At 31.5% G+C, this 20,245-nt stretch overlaps 1 protein-coding gene across 2 annotated transcripts; it reads right to left on the bottom strand.

Moving 5' to 3' along the window:
* Window positions 1-395: 395 nt before the first annotated feature.
* Window positions 396-19,039, bottom strand: LOC143064438 (sorcin-like). Of its 2 annotated transcripts, none has more exons than XM_076237265.1 (10): window positions 18,594-19,039; window positions 15,685-15,759; window positions 14,650-14,740; window positions 14,060-14,084; window positions 12,655-12,676; window positions 9,025-9,175; window positions 3,590-3,727; window positions 3,050-3,120; window positions 2,649-2,714; window positions 396-675 (listed from the first exon to the last, which is right to left on the bottom strand). In XM_076237265.1, the coding sequence occupies exons 1-9, from the start codon at window positions 18,759-18,761 to the stop codon at window positions 2,688-2,690; spliced, it is 768 nt and encodes a 255-aa protein (XP_076093380.1). In that variant the 5' UTR covers window positions 18,762-19,039; the 3' UTR covers window positions 396-675; window positions 2,649-2,687. The 2 variants fall into 2 exon arrangements, with proteins under 2 accessions (XP_076093380.1, XP_076093379.1); XM_076237264.1 differs by lacking the exon at window positions 12,655-12,676 and adding an exon at window positions 13,576-13,597.
* Window positions 19,040-20,245: the final 1,206 nt, after the last annotated feature.

Here is a 20,245-nt window from a genome sequence, read left to right on the forward strand (position 1 = left end):
GTAAAAGTTTAGTCTGCTGGATTTCATATCAGCAGAATCTTAACCTACTTTCAATATTGGTAACTGTGAGCATTTTTGTACAGTCTTCTTTATGTTTATTGTAATTTTGTTATTTTAAAAATACTTGTATTTTTGACACTTTTCCTGTACTAGTTTTTATGATTTGTTCTGTGAATCCATTGATCTATACTTAAAAAAGGGGGAGGGTGCCAAAAAACCTATATTTACCCAAAAACTTGTTTATTTGCTTGTTCTCAGTCAGAGACCATGTCACATTACCCATGCGCCAGATGAGATATAAAGGAAAACAGAACAAAACATAAAGATGGTCATTATTGACTGTTGAATGTTTACAGTATATGTACGGCTAAGTCACTATAAAACATTAAATCACCTTCACAAGTAAAAATGATCTTTATCTAGATAAAACAATGTCATACTATTACACATTAACATGATCAAAATTTCTATAAAAAAACATAGGGTGGAACAGTAAAATGTAAAAAAAAGAATTTATAAAGACAATACAAATATGTGAGTTGTGTTTGCTTAGAGCACAGAGGTAATATAATAGTCATGACTGCTTGTATTACTCTGTATAATGTAAACAAATGAATAGTTCATATGGTTGAGTTCAAAACAGGTTGAATCTTTGTTGGAATCAGTTGTGTCTATCTGAAAGTAAAAAAAATATTTACTATAATTCATTCAGCATCTGATAGAATATCAATAAATTTTACATGTATAAGAAAGATATTTCAGCTTACAAATATTACGATCAATGGGGTTAAAAAATAAACTGTATTTCTCTAATGAAGTACTGAAAAAATTAAAGCAACATATTTTGAATATATTGAAGGGGAATCATATGCATGCAAAAATTGTATCCAATGTGTGTTTGTCAATAAATTTGTCTCCTGGGCAGAACTGGTTTAAGTACATCAAGAATAAAATAAGAAGAAAATTAAATAATGTTCACACAACTAAATGTATACTTAAAATTATCAGATTGATACTTTGTATTTTTTATCAATCAAAAATACTGCCAGAAAAATCTAAGCCATTAATTCGAAAACTGAAAAAGTAAGACATTAGACAGAGTGACTGACAGGTCATACACTTTTTTTTAGTAGAGTAAAATAGAAAACTGAGAATTTAAGCTTTCTATTGAGCAAAAAAAAAAACACATAAAGCAAAAGGATTTTTATAGTACACTCAAACCTAAATATCAATTTTACAATCCAATAGTTTGGAACAAAATAAATTTACCCAACTGAGATTTTCCTATAAACAATAAGAAAGAGGTACCCCCAATAACCCCTTTAGTTGTTTTTAAACTTGCTGTGTCTAAATCTTCTAATTATGAAAAACAATATATAGTCTATACTATGTAACTTTTTGAATAATTTTCCATATTTCAATATATCAGAATGCTAATCAGGGCTAAATGTTGCTTTTGAGGGCATTTTGATACAAAATATCAATGAACGTCACTATTAACCAAAATTAATTTGTTTGTTTTCAAGAATGTGTCAAAGAGACAACAACCCGACCAAAGGGCAGATAACAGCCAAAAGCCACCAATGGGTCTTCAATGCAGCGAGAAAATCCCACACCAGGAGATGTGCTTCAGCTGGCCCCTAATAGTTCAGTGATAATGGACTTCATACTAAACTCCAAAATATATAACAGAAACTTAATTTAAAATCATACAAGACTAACAAAGACCAGAGGCTCCTGACTTGGGACAGGTGCAAAACTGTGGGGGGGTTAAACAGATAAGTACAACAATTAGGCCCCTTCATGAAATAAATTAACTAGAGGCTCTAAAGAGCCTGTGTCGCTCACCTTGGCCTATGTGCATATTAAACAAAGGACACAGATTGATTCATGACAAAATTGTGTTTTGATGATGGTGATGTGTATGTAGATATTACTTTACTGAACACTCTTGCTGTTAACAATATATCTATCTATAATGCACTTTGCCCAGTAGTTAAAGAGAAAAACATTTCGTAAAAATTTAACAAAATTTACGAAATTTATGAAAATTGTTAAAATGAACTATAAAGGGCAATAAATCCTTAAGGAGTCAGTTGACTATTTTGCTCGTGTGACTTTTTTGAAGATCTAACTTTTCTGAACATTATTGCTGTTTTAAGTTTATATCTATCTATAATAATATTCAAGTTAATAACCACAATGGGCAAATTTTCCTTAAAATTACCAATTCAGGGGCGGCAATCCAACAACCGGTTGTCTTATTCATCTGAAAATAGCAGGGCAGATAGATGTTGACTTGATAAACAATATTACTCCATGTCAGATTTGCTTTGGTTTCAGAGTTATAAGCCCAAATCTACATTTTACCCCTATGTTCTATTTTTAGCCATGTTGGCCATCTTGGTTGGCTGGAGGGTCATCGGACACATTTTTTGAACTAGATACCCCAATGATGATTATGGCCAAGTTTGGTTAAATTTGGCCTAGTAGTTTCAGAGGAGAAGATTTTGTAAAAGTTAACGGATGAAGCCGGACAACGACGACAGACATCAAGTGATGAGAAAAGCTTACTTGGCCCTTTGGACCAGGTGAGCTAAAAAGGAATTTTACATTTATAATAGTACTCCTACTTTATTCATACTTACTTTGGCCACTGATATATTCCTCTTACAAACACATGAGTCTTACAAACACATGACGCATCTAATAAACTGTAAAAATATAATAAAGATTCTCATTAAAACGTGACAATTTTTCCAATAAAAAAAAATTAAATCTTAAAAAAGGTTTATGAATAAACTGAGTAGATGTCAGATTAGGCAGGTGACACTACATATTTTGTGAAAATAAGTTTTAGGTGTCTAAACCCCTCCTGGACATTAACAGTGAGATATTTTGTAAATTTAGAATTTAAAGGTGTGGTAACCTAATTTTTATTCAAAACCTAAATGTACTTTTAAGAGCAAGCAATTCTTTATCATTGTAACAAAGACAATTACACCTTTAACATTTGGGTCAATAAAGATATTCATAGCTTAGTACTCACGTCATCATATGCAAATGTACAAGTTCCAGAATCTCCACCATTTTGTAGCTGATCTCGCTTTCTGAAGGCATCTGGAAAAAATAAAACCAAAATAAATTTTGACAAGAATTGTCCAAATGGTATTTTGGAACTCTATCAGAAAAAATAAAAAAGTCATAAGCTCTTGTTTTAAAATGGCATGTCAGTCAATAAGTCTTTTTATTTCATCAATTTTATTTTTTTAAATTTATAACATAACTGAAAATTTTCTTCTGTTCAATTATTAACACTAAGGTTTCTACATCACATCTTTAATTTTATTTTGACATTGAAAAGGTCATGTTTTTCTAAGACTGACTGCTTATGGTGTCTTAATCTTCAGCATTTAAATTTTGTAATAAAACTATGTTCAACCCATCCAATGAACCCCTGGAACCAAGTCAGACTTTGACATTCAATCACCAATTTTCATTTGACAATCAATCATTTAGTGAAATTTTCTAATAAAGTCATCATTATAAACTGGTTTTATATTTTTGAAATAAACCTTGAATCACTAACCTGTATAAGCCCTAAGTCGTACAGATACTGATACAAAATCATCGAATGCTATCAGACATTTTTCTTGTCCTCCCCACATAATCACTCTGGAGTATCTTTTCAGTAATGTTTCTATGCTCTGTGGTGTTAAGTTGTATTCTGTAAACAGAACAAAATATAAATCAATACTTTTCTGTCGACTAAAATTACCTCATATGTTTCCATTATTTTGCATAAAATTAAACAAAACAACAAAAATATAGGTTGGGGGAAAACTGTATGGGCCCAAATCTTGTCTTGCTTATAATTTTTTTTGGCAGATTTTTTGTTTATTTATCATACTTACAGTTTTCAAGAGAAAGGCAAAAATGAAAAACATATATTGGTTTAAAAATTGTGATTTAGGGGCAACAGCTTCTTTGATGAAATGATTTCAATCATTTTGGCTTATTTTAGATCTTGTGTTGATGATTACTTCAGCTGCTCAAGTTTCATTCAGTTTATTTATAATATCTATAGATTTATAGTCCTCATTTTGCTGATAAATTTTTGCACAGTTTCTCTTTATTTTCTTTAATTTCTGCTCAAAACACAAAAATAGGAAAACAATTATGTTAATGGGCAATAACTCATATGAGTGGTGTGAATCTGTAGTCATTTGAGGCTCTATGTACAATGTTAACAATTCTAATGTCTGTTTTATACAGACATTAACCTATGCTAATTTTTTTATCCAAGTAAGGGCACATGCTCCGCGCAACTTAGCTTTAATAAAAAAAACATGTGTGTACAAGGTTTGAAAGTTATGTTATATGAAATAATTGATCTTAAAGAATAAATAACCAACAAGTAATACATGTATGACAGTTATACTAATACCTACTGAACTGAGTTCTGACTATGTTGACTAATTCATTAGCTTCAATATACCCTGACCCATCATGATCAATGTATGACAGTTATACTAATACCTACTGAACTGAGTTCTGACAATGTTGACTAATTCATTAGCTTCAATTTACCCTGACCCATCACGATCAATGTATGACAGTTATACTGATACCTACTGAACTGAGTTCTGACAATGTTGACTAATTCATTAGCTTATATATACCCTGATCCATCATGATGAATGTATGACAGTTATACTAATACCTACTGAACTGAGTTCTGACAATGTTGACTAATTCATTAGCTTCTATATACCCTGACCCATCATGATGAATGTATGATTATAGTTATCAAAAGTACAAGAATTATAATTTTATACGCCAGACCCGCGTTTCGTCTACATAAGACTCATCAGTGACGCTCAGATCAAAATGATTAAAAAGCCAAACAAATACAAAGTTGAAGAGCATTGAGGACCCAAAATTCCCAAAAGTTGTGCCAAATACGGCTAAGGTAATCTACTCCTGGGGTAAGAAAATCCTTAGTTTTTCAAAAAATTCAAAAGTTTTGTAAACAGAAAATGAAAATGATCCATTTAATAATATGACAGTTATACTAATACCTACTGAACTGAGTTCTGACAATGTTGACTAATTCATTAGCTTCAATATACCCTGATCCATCATGATCAATGTGTGACAGTTATACTAATACCTACTGAACTGAGTTCTGACTATGTTGACTAATTCATTAGCTTCAATATACCCTGATCCATCATGATCAATGTATGACAGTTATACTTATACCTACTGAACTGAGTTCTGACTATGTTGACTAATTCATTAGCTTCAATATACCCTGATCCATCATGATCAATGTATGACAGTTATACTAATACATACTGAACTGAGTTCTGACAATGTTGACTAATTCATTAGCTTCAATATACCCTGACCCATCATGATCAATGTATGACAGTTATACTAATAACTACTGAACTGAGTTCTGACAATGTTGACTAATTCATTAGCTTCAATATACCCTGACCCATCATGATCAATGTATGACAGTTATACTAATAACTACTGAACTGAGTTCTGACAATGTTGACTAATTCATTAGCTTCAATATACCCTGACCCATCATAATCAATGTATGACAGTTATACTAATAACTACTGAACTGAGTTCTATGTTGACTAATGCATTAGCTTCAATATACCCTGACCCATCATGATCAAACTGTTTGAACATTTATACTAATACCTACTGAACTGAGTTCTGACAATGTTGACTAATTCATTAGCTTCAATATACCCTGACCCATCATGATCAATGTATGACAGTTATACTAATACCTACTGAACTGAGTTCTGACAATGTTGACTAATTCATTAGCTTCAATATACCCTGATCCATCATGATGAATGTATGACAGTTATACTAATAACTACTGAACTGAGTTCTGACTATGTTGACTAATTCATTAGCTTCAATATACCCTGATCCATCATGATGAATGTATGACAGTTATACTAATACCTACTGAACTGAGTTTTGACAATGTTGACTAATTCATTAGCTTATATATACCCAGACCCATCATGATCAATGTATGACAGTTATACTAATAACTACTGAACTGAGTTCTGACAATGTTGACTAATTCATTAGCTTCAATATACCCTGATCCATCATGATGAATGTATGACAGTTATACTATTACCTACTGAACTGAGTTCTGACAATGTTGACTAATTCATTAGCTTCTATATACCCTGACCCATCATGATCAATGTATGACAGTTATACTTAGTAATACCTACTGAACTGAGTTCTGACAATGTTGACTAATTCATTAGCTTCAATATACCCTGACCCATCATGATCAATGTATGACAGTTATACTAATACCTACTGAACTGAGTTCTGACAATGTTTACTAATTCATTAGCTTCAATATACCCTGATCCATCATGATCAATGTATGACAGCTATACTAATACCTACTGAACTGAGTTCTGACAATGTTGACTAATTCATTAGCTTTAATATACCCTGACCCATCATGATCAATGTATGACAGTTATACTAATACCTACTGAACTGAGTTCTGACAATGTTGACTAATTCATTAGCTTCAATATACCCTGACCCATCATGATCAATGTATGACAGTTATACTAATACCTACTGAACTGAGTTCTGACAATGTTGACTAATTCATTAGCTTCAATTTACCCTGACCCATCACGATCAATGTATGACAGTTATACTGATACCTACTGAACTGAGTTCTGACAATGTTGACTAATTCATTAGCTTATATATACCCTGATCCATCATGATGAATGTATGACAGTTATACTAATACCTACTGAACTGAGTTCTGACAATGTTGACTAATTCATTAGCTTCTATATACCCTGACCCATCATGATGAATGTATGATTATAGTTATCAAAAGTACAAGAATTATAATTTTATACGCCAGACCCGCGTTTCGTCTACATAAGACTCATCAGTGACGCTCAGATCAAAATGATTAAAAAGCCAAACAAATACAAAGTTGAAGAGCATTGAGGACCCAAAATTCCCAAAAGTTGTGCCAAATACGGCTAAGGTAATCTACTCCTGGGGTAAGAAAATCCTTAGTTTTTCAAAAAATTCAAAAGTTTTGTAAACAGAAAATGAAAATGATCCATTTAATAATATGACAGTTATACTAATACCTACTGAACTGAGTTCTGACAATGTTGACTAATTCATTAGCTTCAATATACTCTGATCCATCATGATCAATGTGTGACAGTTATACTAATACCTACTGAACTGAGTTCTGACTATGTTGACTAATTCATTAGCTTCAATATACCCTGATCCATCATGATGAATGTATGACAGTTATACTAATAACTACTGAACTGAGTTCTGACAATGTTGACTAATTCATTAGCTTCAATATACCCTGATCCATCATGATGAATGTATGACAGTTATACTAATACCTACTGAACTGAGTACTGACAATGTTGACTAATTCATTAGCTTCAATATACCCTGACCCATCATGATCAATGCATGACAGTTATACTAATACCTACTGAACTGAGTTCTGACAATGTTGACTAATTCATTAGCTTCAATATACCCTGATCCATCATGATCAATGTATGACAGTTATACTAATACCTACTGAACTGAGTTCTGACTATGTTGACTAATTCATTAGCTTCAATATACCCTGATCCATCATGATGAATGTATGACAGTTATACTAATAACTACTGAACTGAGTTCTGACAATGTTGACTAATTCATTAGCTTCAATATACCCTGATCCATCATGATGAATGTATGACAGTTATACTAATAACTACTGAACTGAGTTCTGACAATGTTGACTAATTCATTAGCTTCAATATACCCTGACCCATCGTGATCAATGCATGACAGTTATACTAATACATACTGAACTGAGTTCTGACAATGTTGACTAATTCATTAGCTTCAATATACCCTGATCCATCATGATGAATGTATGACAGTTATACTAATACCTACTGAACTGAGTTCTGACAATGTTGACTAATTCATTAGCTTCTATATACCCTGACCCATCATGATGAATGTATGATTATAGTTATCAAAAGTACAAGAATTATAATTTTATACGCCAGACCCGCGTTTCGTCTACATAAGACTCATCAGTGACGCTCAGATCAAAATGATTAAAAAGCCAAACAAATACAAAGTTGAAGAGCATTGAGGACCCAAAATTCCCAAAAGTTGTGCCAAATACGGCTAAGGTAATCTACTCCTGGGGTAAGAAAATCCTTAGTTTTTCAAAAAATTCAAAAGTTTTGTAAACAGAAAATGAAAATGATCCATTTAATAATATGACAGTTATACTAATACCTACTGAACTGAGTTCTGACAATGTTGACTAATTCATTAGCTTCAATATACCCTGATCCATCATGATGAATGTATGACAGTTATACTAATACCTACTGAACTGAGTTCTGACTATGTTGACCAATTCATTAGCTTCAATATACCCTGATCCATCATGATGAATGTATGACAGTTATACTTATACCTACTGAACTGAGTTCTGAAAATGTTGACTAATTCATTAGCTTCTATATACCCTGATCCATCATGATCAATGTATGACAGTTATACTAATACCTACTGAACTGAGTTCTGACAATGTTGACTAATTCATTAGCTTCAATATACCCTGATCCATCATGATCAATGTATGACAGTTATACTTATACCTACTGAACTGAGTTCTGACAATGTTGACTAATTCATTAGCTTCTATATACCCTGATCCATCATGATCAATGTATGACAGTTATACTAATACCTACTGAACTGAGTTCTGACAATGTTGACTAATTCATTAGCTTCAATATACCCTGATCCATCATGATGAATGTATGACAGTTATACTAATACCTACTGAACTGAGTTCTGACAATGTTGACTAATTCATTAGCTTCTATATACCCTGATCCATCATGATCAATGTATGACAGTTATACTAATACCTACTGAACTGAGTTCTGACAATGTTGACCAATTCATTAGCTTCAATATACCCTGACCCATCATGATCAAACTGTTTAAACATTTGGTACCACTGGACAAGACACTGTTGTAGTTCCTGGAACTCATTCCATTGCATAAAACCATCTCCTGATCTCTGAGCTTTAGTTAAGGTTTGTAATTCAAGGTTTGTAATTCAAATTTTTTTTTGTTAAAACAATTAAGTATCATTTGACAATTATAATTTGTAAAGCTTACTTCAATATGACACATGCAGCTTTATTGTTAATTATACACATTTACACTTAGATACAAAGTTTCAAAAGTTTAGTTTTAAAAATCATCATGATCATCCATATCACAATTGAAATGTCATAACTAAGGAGTGAGCTGATGTATTGAATTCCTGAAGTCAAAATGTTTAATAACTACAATATTACACTAGTAATGAAAAGCAATTTCCACCTTGGTTGCACTTTGAAGTTATATATTATCCAATCTTTGATCATACAATTTACAGAACAACCTTTAATTTTGAAAGTTTCTTTTTATAAGATCATGTTTTAAAATGATTTTAATGCACCAGAATAATTAACAACATTTCAAAGAATTGAATTTATTCTATATGGATTTTGTACCTATTTTCAAGCTCAATGGAAATTGTTTTGGAAATTAATTTGATTAAGAATATAAACAAAAATTAAAGTTGCCACTGTGAATTGGAGATTATAGTTTGTTCCATATCTCTTAAAAAAACATTTGTTCTTATATCAATGTTTTATAGCTAATAAACTTTAATTAATGTTTCAATGGTCAAATAAGCCTATGCTTCACCATGTTTACAATTAATGCATGCAGCAGTTACAAACAAAATATAAAATATATGAGAAGAGCAATTAAACAAAGAAATTAATACTACATATACTTAATAATGGTTCTATATTTAAATTGAAGGGGCAGGGGGAAGGGGGTGCAGGAATAAAAACTAAAAAAGGAAGTTTTATTATTCAATTTTATATATTCATTACAGTTTAGAAATAAAATTTGTATTGCAAAAATACAATTTTTAAAGATTTCAATGTTTACAGACATTTTCATAAAATTGCATAAATTATTTTGAGCCTCTAATCAAACGAGAGTGCACACACTGAAATGTCTCGCCTTCTTTACTAATCATTGATATTATGTTGATAGTCCTATATATTTAAATTTTTTATTACAACTGTCACATAAACTTTACATTAACCAAGAAAACTAAACATTGACCAATGAACCATGAAAATAAGGTCAAGGTCAGATGAACCATGCAAAACAGGCATGTACAGCTAACAATTCTTCCATGCAACAAATATAGTTGACCTATTGCTTATAGTTTAGGAAAAACAGACCAAAACACAAAAACTTAATACTGAGCAATGAACCATGAAAATGAGGTGAAGGTCAAATAAACCTGCGCAACTGATATATAGATCATAAAATATTTCCATACACTAAATATAGTTGACCTATTGCATAAAGTATTAGAAAAAAAAGACCAAAACTCAAAAACTTAACTTTGACCACTGAACCATGAAAATGAGATCAAGGTCAGATGAAACCTACCAGCTAGACATGTACACCTTACAATCACTCCATACACCAAATATAGTTGACCTATTGCATACAGTATAAGAAAAACAGACCAAAACACAAAACAACTTAACTACAACCACTGAACCATGAAAATGAGGTCAAAGTCAGATTAAAAATACACCAAATATACCAGACCTATTGCTTATAGTATCTGAAATATGGACTTGACCACCAAAACTTAACCTTGTTTGCTGATCCATGAAATGAGGTCAAGCGCAAGTGAAATCTGTCTGACAGACATGATGACCTTGCAAAGTAGGCACATACCAAATATAGATATCCTATTACTAATTTTAAGAGAGAATTTAATATTACAAAAAATCTTAACTTTTTTTTTCAAGTAGTCACTGAACCATCAAAATAAGGTCAAGAACAACGTACATGTAACTGACAGAAACTTTGTAACATGAGGCATCCATATACAAAGTATGAAGCATCCAAGGCTTCCACCTTCTATTACTGTGTGTGTGTAATAAGCTAACATCGGCGGCATGTCGAGCTTTCTGCAAAGAAAGTTGCAGGCTCAACAAAAACCATTGGTTTGTGATTTTTTTAACAAAAATGACAATACAATGTGACTTGTTTCCTTTAAACCATAATGGATCATTCATGCTGTAATCCCATCATATAAGATTCAACACTAACATATTTCAAATTTCAATCTTAACCACTGTGTATCATCGTACAGCAGATATAGGTCCTAACCAAGCGGCCGTGAGCGATTTGGATCTTACACGGTAACGAAAATTTTTGTTTTGTTCACATTATATCAATGTGTTCTTAAATTTAAACATAATTGCTGTTTTAAGAAATGATTTAGTCGTAGGTTGATGATTAGAGATGTCTCATTATTTACCCAAAACAAGAACGATTACTAAAAACATGTGCAAATACTTGTCAAAGAAGTTGGCCCTTGTCTCATCTGATATAATTCTATATTCATTGCAACTATTTTTCTGATAGAAGTTCACTGTGTGTGTGTAATAAGTATAGCTGTTTCCATAACTGGCATTGAAATCTTTCATACATATGTTATGTTTCGATATTTTATCCTGAAAGAAACGTTGTGTACGGTGTTTAGCTAACCACATACATCCTTATGTATGGTGCATAGTTAAGTTATTGTACACCTATACAAAAATTTTTATTTTCATACTTGTTTATTACCCAAAAAGTTTCAAGGAATGAGTAATCACAGGTAGGTTTATGATTGGTAACTAATACTTTTGCCCTGTATTAGGTTTCTTTCAGATAAAACATGTAAATGTCTCAACAACTGTATCGAAATTGAAAGTTGGTGTTGACATTCACAACTATTTGCGCATGTACAAGTTAATTGTTCTTATTTAGAATATCAAAGTTGTTTTATGGATAGGAAAAAATCGATGCGAAAATTATTTGGGAGCAGGAATTTCAAATGTTGAGAAATGTACATTGAATATTGATAAAGCAAAACAAAGATTTTTCGTCACCGTGTAAGGTCAAAATCGATCATGCCCGTTTGGTTAGTACCTATATCCGCTGTACTGATGATACACGGTGTTAACTGGACTAATAAAATGTTCTTTGTATAAAATCATTCCAATGAACAATGATGAAACAATAAAGAATTGTTTTAAACATATTTTACTTACTTTCTCACTTTTTAAAAATATTGTTAATTAGATATTTGTGAGAATTGTGACTTTATCTAAAAACTGTCAATGTTCTAAAGGTCATGAATTGGTCCACTCATACTTGATGTCAAATAATGGTAACAAGCAGCATAAGTTGGAAGTAATAAGTATGGTCCTTGCAAAACTATGTCAGCACAGATTATAAAGAATTATTATAAGGGGCACAAGTAGTGTTAGATAGATTTTGCTAGCAAGTAGATATATATATAGTGTTGAACCTTAATAATACCATACTTATGAAAGTATATATTTACTGTTTACTGTTAAAAATAATTGTTAATTACTATCACCAAGAAAATAGCACACAACTCAATACTCAACTGGATACATCTAACATAGAAATCATTATACTGAAAATATAAAACATGTCCTTGATGACAGAAATATTGAAATGCAATAGCATATAGTCTTAAGAGTGGACTGCAGAACAATTGCAGTAGGTTTCACTATGCTACGTACAATATGTTTAAAATCAAATACCAATAACTTACCCAAATAAATTGTCAAACAAAAATGATTTTTATATGATCAACAATAAACAACGGCAAAAATCTGTTACAAGTATGGAAGAGTTTGGGTCAATAGTCTTTGAAGTGTGTGTTGACCTAATCAGGGACAGATCTGGATTTGTGAAAGAGGTGTAATTCCATTAAACAGACGAAATCAATTATTATTCCTCTTTACACCCCCCCCCCCCCCCCCGACATTAGCAATTGAAAATGAAATACTAAATAAAGGATAGACTATTACTATATTATGTCCCTCATCTACAGGTAGTAGGTATCTTAACACCTAGGCTAGTATTCAAAATCATACCATTTTTTCTATAAAATGAAAGAAAAGAGAGAAAGTTTTGTGGTCAAATTGTTTTTGAAATGAAATGTATTTCAATAATTTATAAAAATTAGTGAATTTACTGCTCAATACCAGAACTATAAAATGGCATCAGTAATAAATGGCAAAACTTCACAAAAAGCCTCTACTATTACTTTCTATATATATATAGCACCTACACACAAGAGAGAAAAAGATAAAGCCCCCCCCCCCCCCCATCCAAAAAGATATAAATTTACACAGTAAATTTGTTTTGTATATATCTACTAAATGCTAGCAAAAAACTGGAAATTAATCTGTTTGGGTTTTTTGGGATAATGTAATCATACATGTATAATATCTAAAGACCAATACATTGTTTGTGGGCCTCATTCTAATCCTTAGTATTTTCATTGTATATATGTATGAAGGATACATCTAACATGGACAGCATTATACTGAAAGAATGTAAAAAAAAAAATTATAAACAATTCTAAAAATAAGAGATTCATCTAACTTTTCAATGAAGAATTTCATTTTTTGTGTGACAAATGTGTAAGGAGGTAAAACTATTAGTTACAAATACTATGTTTACTGAAGACGTCCACTTATAACACTAATGCATTGTATATAAATTATAATTTGCAATACAAGTATCTGAAAATGGTCCAATCAATATCCATTCTCAATTCTACATTTAATCATAATCGGCAATATCTAATATATCAAAATTTTCACAATCACACTACATATCTTAATTGTATCATTAATGAATTTATTCTTTGTCTCAAATTTCCCCTTGAAAACTAGTACAGCAATTTTTTAAAAAGATTTTCAACAGGTTATGACGTGAACACATTAAAATTGGCATGGACTTAATTTTCTAATTGAAATTTTATCAATACAGCTAAATTAAATACCTGCAAAGTTCTCTGCTCCAGTGTACTGTAAATAAAAGAGTAAGTTTTCAATAATCATAAAATTCTTGACTTATTTATAAATAAATTATTTTCAAATTTAAATCTAAGAAGAATAACTTATTCATCAATTCATTGATAAAACTAGCTTCAATCATGTGTCCACAGTAATTGTGTAGTTGTTGTTGAATCATGTCTGTAATATTTTTTTCATATATTGAATTGATATACATTAACCCCTTTATTTTCATGTTTTGAACTATTATTTGACGATTTGTTTCCTCAATATTGAAGGCCATATTACACAGTGACCTACATTTTGTATAATTGCTTATATTTACTTCTTAACTGGTGAATAGTTGTCTCATTGGCAGTCATACCACATCTCTTCACTTTCATAATGATAATGCAACTTAAATTTTTTTTGAACACAGTAGTTTTTTTAAACTAAATCGTATGGTATGTGTCATGTATAAAATTTATCAACATTTTTCTGTGCCCAATTTCTTTAAATGAATATTTGCAATCATCTCGTCAGACATAACACTATGGTGATACAGGTTTATATGACTGTATAAGTTAAATGAACTTACTATAACCCTCATGACATCTGAAAAAATTTCTAATGGTGTGACAGTTGTTCATTATATTGCACAAATCTTCTGCTTGAATGGCTTGTCTTCTCTGAAAAAAAGAAAAGATCAGAGAAAACTTAAATAAGTAAATAAGTTAATCTTATGTAGAAATAGGATAGCCTTCAAATACCTAATTATTTATAAAATATGCCCTAGCATCATTTATGTGATGTTATATCACTGTAGGTTGTTTGACACCTTAAATCAAATGATAACTTTTTTTATTCCAACATAACATTTTAAGAATATTATTCGAAATTCTGAATTGTTTTTTTTTTGTAGCAACCTTGTTTAATATAGGTACATTGTGGTGCATCGTTGTTTGGATATGTTAATCATTTCTATCTTTAATGTATAAAGAATAAACTGTTTGTTATAGGTTACTAAGGTGATGTATGGTATAACCAAAACCTTGTTTCAGACTTGTCGTATGGTATGTGTCATGTATAAAATTTATCAACATTTTTCTGTGCCCAATTTCTTTAAATGAATATTTGCAATCATCTCGTTAATGTATAAAGAATAAACTGTTTGTTATAGGTTACTAAGGTGATGTATGGTATAACCAAAACCTTGTTTCAGACTTGTCTGATGTATATTTTGCTGTCATAAAGCAACGTTTGTATGATTGTCTAAAACAAGAGCTTTGTGCTCAGTTGTATACTTCTCCAAAATGTTCTACTTATAAATATATGTTAGATAATTTTTGTCTGCAATTTTATTTATGCAAACCAATTCCTAGATGTCTTGGTTTTTTTTCTCCTTTTATTATGACATGCTTGCCTTCTTAATGACCTATCTAAAATATCCTTTTATTCATCTTCATTGCTATCCGATTCCATAGTGTCTCATTTCAGGAATTTTCGTTTTTTAAATTAAAGAAATAGGAGATAAATGGCAATGTCAGTCAAGTGAGACTTCAGAAAGAAATCTACAATTTTTACCAATTAAATGATATATAATTATACTGTCAAACATAAGATTAAAGCTTACACCATTAGCAGGATTCTTTTGCAATTCCATTTGGAAAACTTGCTGAAGCTCATTTGGAGTCTGGAACTGAAATGCCTGAAAAAATACAAACAAAAGGAAGTTATAGTATGTCAACAGCCTTTTAGAAGAGGTAACTAAGGCCAACTAAAATTAATTAGTAGATTTTCATCCAAATTTTTGAAAAAAATGGAGCGGGTGGGAGGATTTTATTTTTTAAATTTTATTTCATATGAAACCTTCTTGTCACGTGTTATTCAATCATATATATATGCAAGTGTAATAATAAGCTTAAATCATGTAAACACATCCATTAGGTATTGTTTATAAGACAATAACAATCAAAACCAAGGAGTAACAAAAGACTCATAAAACCAAAAGACATTTACATCAACAGTTACAAATAATTAGTAGGAAACAACACAAACTCCACTAAAAACCAGGAATGAAATCAGGTGCTCCGGAAGGGTAAGCATTTCCTGCACCGTATACGGCACCCGTCATGTTATTTCTTTGTTCAGTTCGATAATGAGGGAAGGTTGTTATGACTGAGGAAGAATATCACTGAGATATGATTTGATTTCTGACAGACTTTTGTCATAATGGCCAATCAGCTCATGATGGCAACCATAAAATTGAGTGATGACCTTAATTTGATGATTCATAGCCCTGTCTTAGCAACTTTTGAGAAAGCAGTATTTCTCGTTGAACAAACTTTGAGCTAGCTCTAGAGTAACGTATCAATATGGAAACACATTTACTCCATATGCTGGTGCCGCTTTTTCAAATTCGCATAGGCGGATCCAGGGGGGGGGGGGGGGCAGTCAGCGGGCCCCCCTTAGGAAAAGTTCTGGATCCGCCACTGATTTGTAAAAATATATCTCTGATTGGCAACCACTGTTCTACATGTAATTGCCGCTTTAGAAACCTATTTTATAGTAAACAGCAGAAATGTGAAGAAATGCTCTCTTCAGTTGGACTACCTACATCAAATGTATTTTGCTTTCTAAGCTATGTTTTGTTGTCCTAATAAAATGAAGCAAATACATTGGTATGCAACACGAGTACAATAAGTACAGAATAAAATGAAAACTCAAACAGTGTTGAAATAATAGGGTTGGTCCTTAATATGCAAGATGCAAATATAATTACAATGTAGAACATAAAGTCGTTTAATGACTCTATCTAGGGTATTGGACAGAGGATGTTTTCTGTTTTTTTTTATACAAAAAACGAAAGGCATGGCTCAATTTATTTCTAAGAGCTTGCTGTAAATTAATAAATTAAAAATGCGTATGTCGATTCTGAACTCAATATACGGTCATTAATCTAAAAAGTTCATGCTTGTGTCAATTTCTTAATTCCAGTCAAATGTGTTCCACGATTCTGACGCTTTTGGGTTTCCTTCACAGTCCAAATTTCTTGACACAGTCATTTTATAAATAAAATAAATCCAAGGTGTTTTACTCACAAACATTTGTGTCATTTGTGACACAGTGTACGGCGATTTGCGTTCTTGGACACAGCGTATTACTCGTTATTCGAATATTTCACACCCTTCTCGTAATCAATCTTTAATTTCGGTAAATGATGTTGTCATCATAGATCAGCAGAATATATCGACTTAATCATTCAGTTAGAATACTCTAACTTAGAAATACGAAAACCGAAATTTGAAACAGGAAGTTTTACACGAAACGAAATATCGACGGTTACCGGTAACGGAAATGAACAAAATCCGGAAATCGTAATTGTTTTCAAAAATAAAAAAAATCGGGGCGGGAAGATATCAGAGGGGCGGGCGGGGATGAAAATCTATCAATTAATTTTAATTGGCCTAACCATTAGTTAGTACAAAGGTCAACATGTTTTCATGTTTTTTTTCCACTATGCATGTCTATTTATCATTGTCTGTTTTGTTATTATAAGTATAAAAAACTATATAGTGCACCAGACATTGCTCTGATTTGGCACTGACTAGATCTGATTCTGAATTCAACTTTTAAAATTACTTGTGTGCAACCTGTGATACTGTCACTCACTCTGTAAAATAAACACCTGTTATATTTATCTTTCAGAAATAAGCTTTCTAAAAATATTTAATCAAATAACATGAATAGCAGTGTTTTCCACAGGACCTTTTGGCATCATGGTAATGTAATGCTATATTTCTGAATGTGATGCTATCTGAAATGATTTTCTTATGGATTGGATGTGATGCTACATGTATACTTTTTAGAAACATGTTGGTATTTCAAATTTCCTTTTTTTACCAGGATGCTATATGAAATATCTGAGTAAGAAATAGTGTGGTTCTCAACATAAGATTTGGGCAACCTTTTGGGGTGCAGACCTGCAGCTGGCCTTACAAAAATATCTCTGTCTGCCCAGTTTCATATACAATTCTGAGTTTTCAAATTAAATACAAGTACATGTACAATTTACTGTTGCATGCATGTCCCCTTGCTTACCCTAGTGCTATCCAAAAATTATTCAGAGAATGGGGAAATGGGCAATTTCACCCAAAATAAAATGTACCTTTTGGTCCTTCTACATGTTCTATTAGCTTTTGTATAAATGCTGTTTTATGGTTTAATATCAATGTTCATTTACTAAGCACTTTTGTTTATTCTTATGGTAATTTAGTCCTTTATTACTCTTCAAATTGACATCAATATATATATGCCATTTCAAGAATAAATATTTTATATCATTTATACTCAATTGAGCAGAGTCATGAGACTGACAAGCTTTTAACATGTTAATAGTCTAATTCAAATACTTCATAGGCAGAGTATGCCAGTGCGACACAGAGGTTTCACAAGGCGTCATTATAAAGTAAAGAAGTAGTTTCAAAAGACGTCATTTTATAATTCTTGAACAGTATATTATCCCAGCAATAATTAACCAACCTGCCATGCATTTGTACTAAATACACTTTGTTGAAAGTAGTTGCCATAATCCCCATACTGTTGGCTTGGCTGTTGATAATGTTGATATTGCTGTTGGTAGTACTGTCCATGTTGAGGTGGCGGACCTTGTTGATATCCTGCCTGGTACTGTCCTGCTTGATTGTACATTTTAATCAAGTATCGATATTTTTGTGTAAACAATTTATGATTATTAAACACTGAAAATGGTCACCAGAATAATTATTGAAATAACACGCCGTGAAAAATGTTAATTTGCTATGAGGCCAGGTCAGGTATATTATTGCGAAACAGCATATGACGTCAAAAAAATGTTAATAATATCACTCTAGTATTTAAACTTAAATACAATGGTAAATTATCAGGTTTTGCATGTTGTCAAGGAAGCCTCGCACTTGTTTTCGTACAGAGTTATGTCCCTGTAATTGAGATTAGGAGGGGAGGTAAGCAATTTTCCCGCGATTTTTTCGGAATGTCTAAAAAAAATATCTACTGCCTACGAAATTGAAATATTGAAAAAAAAATAAAGACTTGATTTAGGGCTTGATATTTTTTTCAAACAGAGGCATATAATATAATGACAGTTTCAAGTAATGAAATTATACATAGAAGAAGAAGTTCAGAAAGAAGAAGAAGGAGAAGATGCTTTATTTCCATAAAATGGGCTTACAAGGAGCTTAATATATCATTATATTATTATTCTTTTACAAATATAATAAACAATACAGTATACTTAGTTACAAATACAAATAAGAAACAACAGTTTTCATATATTAGTATACATATAGGAGTATATATAAAACCTTCGTCTCAGGTATAATAATATAATGTGTAGAAATAGCTGAAATTCTTTACCTTCCAGTTTTTAATATACTATAATTACAATGATTTTGTTTTATGACAATGAAATAATAAATTACAACACAGTAGAACGATGAGTAGTTAGCGCATGCATAAAGGTTATCAAACTGTGTCTACTGGATCTTCATCACAGCGAAAAAAATCTGGCAAGGGAGGCGGGCCTCAGATGATCCCTTAATGTTAAAAACTGTGAACTAGTTCAGCGAAAATAAAGGACGTCATACTAAACTAGTAACCTGTTTTACTAATTAAGACTGCAACTATACATCATTAACACAGGCACATGTCACAGATGGTGCCCCCTATCATGATACATTAATATTATATTAACTTTTAAGGAATTCAATCTAATTAAAATATTGATCTCTGATTACGTTATACTACATATGAGGAAGATCTGTTTCAAACTCAACATTGCAAACTTTGCTGCCTCGTAGAATGGTAGAGAGATCTCATACTTTGCTCCAATTTACGAAGTTATATTTTTTTACCAATCATGTCGGAAACCTACAATCTATCAGTTTTATGGTAATTTTTACGTCTATTGACCGATTTTTAAATCCCCATTGGCATTGACCAAGTGCTAAATGTTCTTAAATTTAAAAATTAAGTGTACTCACTACAGTCCATATTGTAACTAGAAAAGTTGTGTAGATTTATAAACTATAATATATAAGTGAAAGTCTGTACTCCTGGTTAAATTACATTTATTATGTATATTTCACACATGCAGAACATGTTGTATTGTATATATTTTCATCTCTGTAACTATT

Source organism: Mytilus galloprovincialis, chromosome 2, assembly GCF_965363235.1.
Source record: "Mytilus galloprovincialis chromosome 2, xbMytGall1.hap1.1, whole genome shotgun sequence".
Taxonomy (NCBI): Eukaryota; Metazoa; Mollusca; class Bivalvia; order Mytilida; family Mytilidae; genus Mytilus; species Mytilus galloprovincialis.

What these genes read in the sequence shown, in the direction of transcription:
- LOC143064438 (XM_076237265.1), bottom strand. Translation starts at nt 18,761, where the DNA reads ATGTACAATCAAGCAGGACAGTACCAGGCAGGATATCAACAAGGTCCG. An exon ending in CAGATGTCATGAGGGTTATA is followed by an intron (nt 14,085 to 14,649) that starts GTAAGTTCATTT and finishes TTTTATTTACAG; the next exon opens with TACACTGGAGCAGAGAACTT. An exon ending in TGGAGCAGAGAACTTTGCAG is followed by an intron (nt 12,677 to 14,059) that starts GTATTTAATTTA and finishes TTATATTTTCAG; the next exon opens with TATAATGATTTCTATGTTAG.